The sequence below is a fragment of the Coffea eugenioides genome, chromosome 3 (assembly GCF_003713205.1).
Source record: "Coffea eugenioides isolate CCC68of chromosome 3, Ceug_1.0, whole genome shotgun sequence".
NCBI lineage: Eukaryota > Viridiplantae > Streptophyta > Magnoliopsida > Gentianales > Rubiaceae > Coffea > Coffea eugenioides.
In genome coordinates this window covers 14,450,773-14,460,546 of record NC_040037.1, presented here as the reverse complement: position 1 = coordinate 14,460,546, position 9,774 = coordinate 14,450,773, and the positions used below count along the sequence as shown (strand labels likewise).

The 9,774-nt window shown below is 34.2% G+C and overlaps 1 protein-coding gene across 1 annotated transcript; it reads right to left on the bottom strand.

Moving 5' to 3' along the window:
• Window positions 1–2,746: 2,746 nt before the first annotated feature.
• On the bottom strand, window positions 2,747–6,304 carry LOC113766115 (putative late blight resistance protein homolog R1B-14). Its single transcript, XM_027310339.1, has one exon. The coding sequence runs from the start codon at window positions 6,302–6,304 to the stop codon at window positions 2,747–2,749; it is 3,558 nt and encodes a 1,185-aa protein (XP_027166140.1).
• Window positions 6,305–9,774: the final 3,470 nt, after the last annotated feature.

The window sequence follows — 9,774 nt, the reverse complement described above, 5'->3', positions numbered from 1 at the left end:
TAGATATTTTATTTTTGATTGCCTCACAACCTGTCAATGCCTTCCCTTGGTAACCTCACTAACATATTTATCCATCATTCTCATCAGAAAAAGCTAGTCTAAACAAGGAAACAAGTATACGATTATCATTTTTCTAGGCCATAGCCAAGGGGTTAATATCCACTCCATTGGATTCCTCTCCACTTATTTATATCTAAAATTTATAGCTCTATAAATTCAACTGGTTGTGTTATTTTGCTTCGCATCTCTAGATCAACATATTAAAAAATGGTATTCTTTTGCTTATACTTTGGCATTCAATTTACACTAAACATTTGAATGGTCAAAAATGAGTCAATATTATAACAAAATGTGTAATGATTAATTAGCAAGAAAAACTTAATCAAATTTATACAAAATTTTGTGTGTAACTAATACAAGTACATTATGTATAGTGTTGATTTTAAAAAATAACTTTTAAATTGATTTTATTAGGGTGTAATGGAGAGAATTTTTTTTTCAATGCAATGGAAAGGAACTTAATTAGTCCCGTAGCCAAGTATGTAATCAAGCTAACTATGGATGTAACAAGTTACCTTGAACAACTATTGTTGAAACTAGGGCTGCAAACGAGCCGAGTCGAGTCGAGTTTTGGCCTAATCGAGCCGAGTCTCGACTAAATTTTACCAAACTTGAACTCGTGCTCGAAAAAAATAAAAAAAATAATTATTTTATTTTTTAAAAAATAAATAAAATAATATTTTTTTAATAAATAATAAAAATATTAAGAATATATATGTAATTTTACTATTAAAATAAAAAATAAAAAATAAAAAATATATATACTTAAAATAATATATATATACTTAAAATAAAAAAAAATTATTTATATATATATATATATATATACTCGAACTTGCGAGCCGGGCTTAATATTTTGAACTCGATATTGATCGAGCTCGACTCGAGTTTGAATCGAGCCGCTCGCGAGTGGCTCGATTCGTTTGCAGTCCTAGTTGAAACAAATTACATTATGTGCTTTACCTTCTAAAGTTATAGTGTGAAGGAGACTCAAGGTGATCCTTGTAGAATAATGCTACTATAAATTCATGGCACATGAAGAGTGCTACACAAAAATTCCAATTAGTTTCCAATTGACCTCAACTTGATAAGTGACAATGAAATTTTTACCTTTCAGTCCGGTTTTTTAAGCATAATAGTTAATTGGGATTATGATGACAAGCAAGCAGAACATAGATGCTATGTTTTCTGCTGCAAGATGTAGAGGAAATAAAATCTGCTATTAAACTGAAAGATTATATATATATTTTAGAAAAAATTATTTTGGATTCTGAACTTCCAATTTATTGACTTTGATAAGTACATTATCAATACCCTCCAGCACTAAAAGTATCAACTTAGTTGAATCGTCATCATATAGCTGAATAATTGCACGGTTGGAATACTACCATCTATTAGTATAGCTTGAGAAGCAGAGGCTTTTAAAATTATTCAAATCTCTCTTTTTTTTTCATTTGATTCTATGTTAATTAGCCCAAAATTCACTGTATTAGTTGTCTAGGTTCACTATTGTCATAGCCTATAAATAAGTATAGGCATTGACCTACTGTACAATTGTGAAGTTTATACATGTTTTCTCTCCCATTTGGATCTTTTATCGCTGGCTCTTTATATCATTTGAAACATATGGTGTGGGATTCAAAAATAGAAGATTAAATATCCATACAATCATATGACCTTTACTAACGTCCTTTCCAGCAAATAGGTCAAGCAGCAGGAAATCAACTTGCAGACATCTTTCTTAAAGGAACCTAAGTCCATACTTCATTCTTTGCCAAAATTCTTTAACTTGAAGAAGTAAAATATGATTCTGAAAATTTAGCAAATTCTTAAAATACGATTCAAAACTTCAACCAATTCTATGACGGAGTACTACGCTATCCTGGTGAAGCCACGCAATGCCTTTCGCGATCCCAATTGCAAATTTTTGAGTGGAAAAGAGAAGATACTAGAGGTTTCATTTTGACATGGATTTGTAGATCAAAAGTCTGTCGTTAATTCCCAAATTGGGCTGTCTTATTCTTCCAAGAATCATGAGCTCAAACATAAATTGTTAATCAATTTTGTCAAAATGATGGTGTTTCAACCTCAAATCAAAAAAAAAAAAAAAAAAGAAAAATGATAAGAGGGTTTCTTGATAGCAAGAAACCAACCATTTTGCGATGGTATCTTCGTACACTATCCCTAATTTTTCCTAGTCACACTTGTTTGAAAAGAAATAACACACAACCATTACTAAATTCAGCAAAACGAAATTACACAAAATACGCCAACAACAAATCATCTGAATAGCATTTATGCTGCCGTGCAGATTGATAAAATTGTGCACTTGCACTCATTCATTCTTTCCACCATATCTTGAAAAGAAAAGAGCAAAGAAAGCCAAACCATACGGATACCGTAGCACTCCCTAATGATATCGTTAAGAAAAAAAATAGTGCAATAATTAGTTATTTGTTCCTCAATATCATTAAAAAAAAAAGAAAAAAAAAGAGCAATAATTAGTTGTGTGTTTATCAATTTCAATGTGCTCGTGCATGCATTACAGGCAACTGAAGTACAAACAAGCTGCCAAAAGGTGAATATAAATTAAACTCCTTTAAATGAAAAAGGCATGATTATTTCTACAAGCCAATTAATGGTAATGATAAAAAAAATTACTTGATATTGCACCAGCTGATGCCCTTCAATAATAATATTTTTTATAAATGATGATCTTCAGATTCTCATTTCCATTATATTTCTGTGCTTCTTCAATTTCCCGTACTAAAGATTTGACACCATTTCCGCAAAAACCCACCTTAATTGTTTCAAGAGTTGATATACGCCCTAAACAAGAAGGGACCATTTTCAAGCTAAAAATGCCGTCGAGTTTTAATTGCTGAAGACACGGGAAATAATCATCACTGTTGGGATCCGTCTCCGTCCACTCAACAATCTTTCCATCTTCCAAAGCCAAGACCCTGAGTTTAGGGAATCCTCCTTCCGTTAGTTCCCATCTCTGGCTGTCCATTGTCCGCCATCCTAATTTGAGAACTTCAAGATTGGGTAGTTGTTCAATCAATGACATTTTTCTACAGGGAAGACCTAGATCGACAAGACACAGCTTCTTCAAATTCATGGGAAAAGAAAGCTCCACATATTCCCGTGAATCGAAGAAGTTGTAGCCCCCCAAGGTGAGTGACTCTAGGCATTTTAGTCGACTCATGTTCCAGCATAATCTGTTTTGATCCCCCAAATAAAAAATTTTAAGTCGGCGAACGTTGGGAATCCTTCTCAATATGTTCTCTCCCTCTTTATCAAGATAAACACGCAGAGTAGAGAGTGTGTCTAAATTGGGTAAAGTGGAGAGGTTATTGGAAGAAAGACGAAGAATGCACTGGCTTACACATACATGCCTCAAATTCTTCATGTTCCAGATGCTATCTGGCAATGATACCATCCATTGAGAATTTAGTCGAAAGGTTTCCAAATGTGAGAGCTTGGCTATAGATGGTGGAATGAATTCCATTTCCGAAGCTCTAAGGGCTAAGTACCTCAAACAAAGAAGTGATTCGACTTCAGCTGGAAGCTCCTTCAGCCACAGGTTAATGTCCTCTAAATTCAAAACTTTAAGATGTTTGTAGATGCAAAAAAGGAAAGAGATATTAGGAATAGCAGAGTACCTAAATGTGCTATTGAAGAATAGCAGAGTACCTAAATGTGGACAAAATAGCTTTGACTTTATAAAATCTTCTCCACTGGAGCAAATGGACAGCCGAGGTAGGTTGGGAGGCTCATTAAAGGTAGAAAGCTCATCATATCCTCGCAAGACCTGAAGAAATTTCTTTTCTTTCGCCTCGCCCTTACAGAACTCAAATATCAAATCATGAATGTAACAAGATTTGACTCCACCAATGGATCTGTTTTCAAATACCATAACTAGGTTTCGGCCAATTAGGTCCATCAGATATTCTTCTGCAATATCCTCTAATCTCTCTCCTTCAATTTTTTCCACTATCCCTTCTGCAATCCATAGACGCATCAAATTCTTGGCACCAATTTTTTCATCTTCTCGAAATGCAGCAAAATACAGCAAGCATGCCTTCAAGTGATATGGTAAATGCTCATAACTGAGCTCCATCGACTTTTTGCATTGTTCTGCATCAGACACCGTGGTTGAAGTTAAACTTTCAGCAAATTCTTCCCAAACACAAATATCATGCTTTATAGTTGCTAGGACTCCAGCTACAACAACGAGTGCAAGTGGCAATCCCCTGCACTTTTCGGCAATCTCCATTCCCAACCCATGCAATGCTTGAGGACAATCTTCTTTTCCAAATACCTTCTTCTGCAGTAATTCAAAACTTTCTTTCTCACTGAGCGGGCGAAGATAGTGAGGTTTCCCCCCATATTCAACCTGTGAAGCCACATTAGAAGATTGACTCGTGAAGATGATTCTACTTCCTTTCTTGTCATCCGGGAATGAAATTCTCAGCTCATTCCATACCTTAATGTCCCAGACATCATCAAAAACAACAAGATACCGATTCGTCTTTAGCCTTTGATAGAGCTTGTGAAGCAATTCATGTTCATTCAAGTTTTTAAGCTCTTCATCCATCCTAGACTGTTTTCCATTAGAGCACAAAATTTGTATTAACAAGCTTTTCATGTTAAATTCTTGAGAAACAGTGCACCAAAGACGAATCTGGAAGTTATAGGTAATTGAACTATCATTGTAAACCTTTTTGGCTAAAGTTGTTTTACCAAGCCCAGCCATTCCCACAATGGGAACAATTTCCACCTGTTCTGGTCCCCATATAAGTCGTTCAATTACTTTTGCTGCCTCATCATCGAGACCAACCATGACTTCATGGGCTATTGGCATTTTGCCTTTTGATAGCATGCGGCTGGAAGTCTTGCTAACTTCTGGTGCTCTTAAGCCATGAAAGGAAGGAATACTTTCAATAATGCTTGAGCCACTGATCTGCTCCTTAAAATGCTTGATATGGACATTGGTATTAGCCAGCATGTCATAACAGTCAAGGGCCTCTGTGGATTCTGAGAAGCTAACTTCTCCTTCTTTCACTCTGTTTAGAGAAGGCGAGCAAATTATAATGCCTGCATCACAAAGAAGAGCACCAATTTTTTCGTTTTCTTCATCCATCTTCTGCTGCCGCTCCCTTAAAATGCTTCTCAAGAACCTCAGTCCTGCATAGAGTATTCGCATTTCATCTTTCATAGAATCCACAAAGCTAGAGCTGCAGCATAACAGCTCCCAGAGACAACTTATCAAAGAATCATTGAAGTTGTTCAAGATCTGCTTATCCATCATTCTATCATGCAATGATTTTGAGGATCTTGTAGCTCTAAGAACTTCCTTATAAATCTCGTAGACATGAAAATCGACAGCTCTGATCTTCTGTTGTTGATCATATATCATGGAGTAGAACTGAGGATTGTGCATTTCCTCAGCATCGTACCAATAAGAACACATGTAAGAGAGGCGTGCTGCGTTCAAAGCCACCACTTCGAAGTGCGCCAATAGCAAGGCAGGAATATCTGCAGTTCCTCGCATATTGGCAAAGGGAATGAAGCTTTTCAAGAATGTCAGCTTTGCTTCAAGGGCTTGGACTTGAGCATCCAAAGCAGCAGAAATAGATGATTCACTAATTTTCCAATCCATACAGCCATTTGTCATATCTGCTAGATTTTGTAGGATGAGGTCTATGAATTCCAACAGTTCATCATCTGTCATACAAGAATTTGATTGCAATGACCTGCTGCTTGCCAAAGCAAAGTAAATTTGGATGATTTCTTGCTTCAGTGATTGGATCTGTTTCACAAGTTTCCTGAACATGCTATAATAACGACCAATAGTCTGTTTCACAAGTTTATCCGTTTCTGGTCTAAGGGAAAGAGAGTATTTAAAAACCACTTCATCGCCAACATCACGTATGCCACGTGCATCAGATTCCAACATAAGGCAAAGAGAGTGAATGTCCTCCTCATATTTGTGAAAGGTATCTTCGATGCAAGATAAGAAAGATGGAAGACTCACCTTCTTCACAACATTGTCAGATTCCAAGTACAAATCATTGCTTTGGCTCCACTTTCTAGCACACATAAGAAATGTTATGAGAAATTTCATGTGTTTGATTGAACCACGAGCATCGTAAGGAACATACCGGTCTCGGAATCTGTTCAGAAGCAACTCTAGATCAAGGAAGACACGATCGCTGCTGCAAGTGGAGGCCATCTCCATCTCTTATGCAGGGATTTTCGTCAGTTTCACTCTCGAATTCTAAGAGAGAAACAAATCTCACTAACTGCAGAGCTAGCAAAGTATTTCTTTCCTGAAAATTACAATTCTTTGCTTTTCTTATTTGTTTCTGGTGAGAAGGTGAAGAAGAGTGTTGAGATAATCAACCATTCAACTAGGTGGAATTGGCATCAAGGTGGACCCCAGGCAATGATAATCAATTATTCAACTAGGTGGAATTGGAGCTAGGCACGTATTTATCTTGAACTAATTTTACAAATGGAGGAAATTGATAAAGATTAGTTGACTCTGTCATCAACATTTTATTAGGAAAATTTGATATTAGGGATCACATAAAAGCCCATGTTTTTGTCGTCGACCTTCATTCACAATAACACCTGTGGTTAGGGTGATTTAAGACACTTTGATGATTTTATTGTCCAAAACTGTAGGATCATAATTAAAGTGGCGGGCTCAGACTCAGTGCTTGTGGACCTTTGACAAATAGTGGGTCCGGTTTCATAGAATGATTGGGAATTATTGTATTCCATTCCCAGACAATGGCGTCTGTGTTTCTGCAATAATTCCACCTTCTTATCACGAGGCAATCAGTTTAATATGTTTTTTTTCTTCAAGCATCCACAGTTTAATATGTTAAACTTTATAATTAGGAAGAACAGAAAATAAAGAAACATCAAAATATAAATGATCCAAGAGACATCAAAATACAAATGATCAAAATATAATGAACCTTCAAGCTAGCACTCTAATTTTCTTCAATTGTTGTCTTTGTTGAGCAAACCACTAAATTTGATCACTTTCTCTTCTAATTCTCTCGTATTAATAATCATCACCATTGATCTTGGAGATTAATAACCATGACCAACAAAGCAAAAAGTATGAGAAAAAAAAATTTGAGGGCTTCTTCAACCCTTGAAATTGTAGAAGTAGAGAATTTGGGATTTCTGCAATTACTAGTGTCAATTATATCATAAAATATATGCATTACAATAATAAATGTAAACTCTAAGATAATAAATATAAACAGTAAAATGATAATTTGCAAAATTAATGTTACCAATATACAACGGTCAAAGAAAATGATTGGATTAAAGAGTCAGGACTTAAATGCATGCTAATTATTTGTACAAAATTATCTATTTATTTCATAAACACATTTTTCAATCACATTTTTATTTCATATATATCACATCAAAAAAGTGATATAATACTTTTTAAAAAAATATTTCAAATAATCTCATGTTAAAACGCAAGTATATGCACATTTCAGTGTTACTTGGGCCATTGGAAATTAATTCTAGTCTTCTCATTAGTCTTTCTTCCACATTCTGGAGTTCCATTTGGAAAATGAGAGAGATGGGAGACTGGTTGTTCTTCGGGTCAGAGAACCATCCCTTTCCTTGCTTTTAAGTACAGGGTTCATGTTAAGTGGAAAACTTCCACGAGTCGACTAAGAATTTGTGGTATTAGTGGTAATACTCTGAAGAGTTAGAACCAAAATGCAGGCTAATACTAGTTACTGGGTTATTAAAAATCAAGTTGACTCTAAACATTTTTTAGTCTTTCTTCCACATTCAGGGGGTCCATGTGGAGAATTCGATAGATTGGTGAAGACTGGATAGTGATCTGATCAAGCATGGCTAGTGGACGATCCCTTTTCTTGTTCTTTAGTTCAAGTTTCGGCCTTCAATTAAGGGGCAATGTCTTAGATGGGAGAGGATACCATTCACAATGTGTAACTGATCTCTAACCTTGTGATTCTTACTTACTCCATTTTTTTATATGTGAGCAACTCTACTATTTTCATATATGCCCATGAATATTTTCATATTCTTTTGTGATTAAATTTAAGGAATAATTTCAAAAACCTCCCCTGAGGTTTCTAACAATTTCAATGAGATCCCTTGAGATTTTAGAAATTACACTTACCTTCCTTGCCCACTTAAAATGACAATATTAGCCTTACTATTTTAATGAAACTCCCTTGTTGGGTATACATATTGAAAGAATGAGATTTATAATTATTTTTTCTTTTTTTCTCTTCTTATTCCTCATTTTTGTTCATAGTTTACAAGTAAAACCGCAGAACTATAAACTATAAATATTGATTCTAGTTGCTATCATTACCAAATGTTGAATTAGTGACCTTTTTTTGACAACATTCAATGTGATCTAATTTTTTTGTTGATTTTTTTTTCTTTGCACAAAAAACAACAACGATTTAAAAAGAAACTGTCCAAAACTACTACTAAATTATTGATACCTCTAACATTCAAAAATCTACAAACTCTAAAACAATTATGATAATACTTTCTTCTCCAACCTTCAGGGAATATGTATCACTAGTAAAGCACTATGTACACTATCATGTCATTGTGATAAAACTATTGTAATAATTGTTTATTAAATAATAAATATAGGAATTGAAAATTTGATGCTTTTTCTTTATATTTGATGCTATACATTTTACAATTGTTTTGGAAAGCAATATAAACGATTAAACCAAGGACATTTTAGGATGTTCATTTAAATTTTTGACCAGGTCTAAGGTTTGATTGCCAAATGTGTCAAATTAAGGAAGGTAAGTACAATTTTTAAAACCTCAAGGGAGCTCAGTGAAATTGTCTAAAACCTTAGAGGTTTATGAAATTATCCCTAATTATAATCAACTTTGAAGTGCTACAATCAACATAGGGGGCAACAGGAATAAACTCCTAACTATGAAAGTACATGACTTGGAATGATTATAACAAAACCATTAATACTCTTCACCTAGGTTGCTGAAAATTATTGGGCCACACAGGATTAGGGGTGTGAATCGAAATCGAAATCGGTAATTCAGAACTTTGAAATCAGAATTTTTCGAAATTTTGGTATCAGAATTTTCGACCGATTTCGATTTCGAATTCACTAATTCCGAATTCAATTCGGAATTCGGTAAATTCCGATTTCACCGAATTCATGAATATAAAAATTATTATTATTATTATTATATAAATATTAAATTACATATATATAAAAAATATTATATATATGTGTGAAAACGAAATTGAAATCGAAATAGGAATTCCGATTTCACCGAATTCATGAATATAAAAATTATTATTATAATATAAATGTTATATTATATATATATATATATATATATATATATGAAAACAGATTTGAAATCAAAATAGGAATTCCGAATTCTGATTTCGATTTCAAATTGTGAATTTGAAATCGGAATTTCCGATTTGAAAAATCTCATTACCAAATTCGACCCGAATTCAACCAATTCGAAATCGGATATTCCGATTTCCATTCCGAATTACTGAATTATCGAATTCGAAATTCCGAATTCAATTCGAATTCGATCGGTAATTGAAATTTTTCGATTTTACACACCCCTACACAGGATCGTTTAGAGGTAGGCTGAAGTGAGAAAAAGTCCACAACACACCACAACTTTC

Coding starts and splice junctions, on each gene's coding strand:
- LOC113766115 (XM_027310339.1), bottom strand. CDS start 6,304: ATGGAGATGGCCTCCACTTGCAGCAGCGATCGTGTCTTCCTTGATCTA.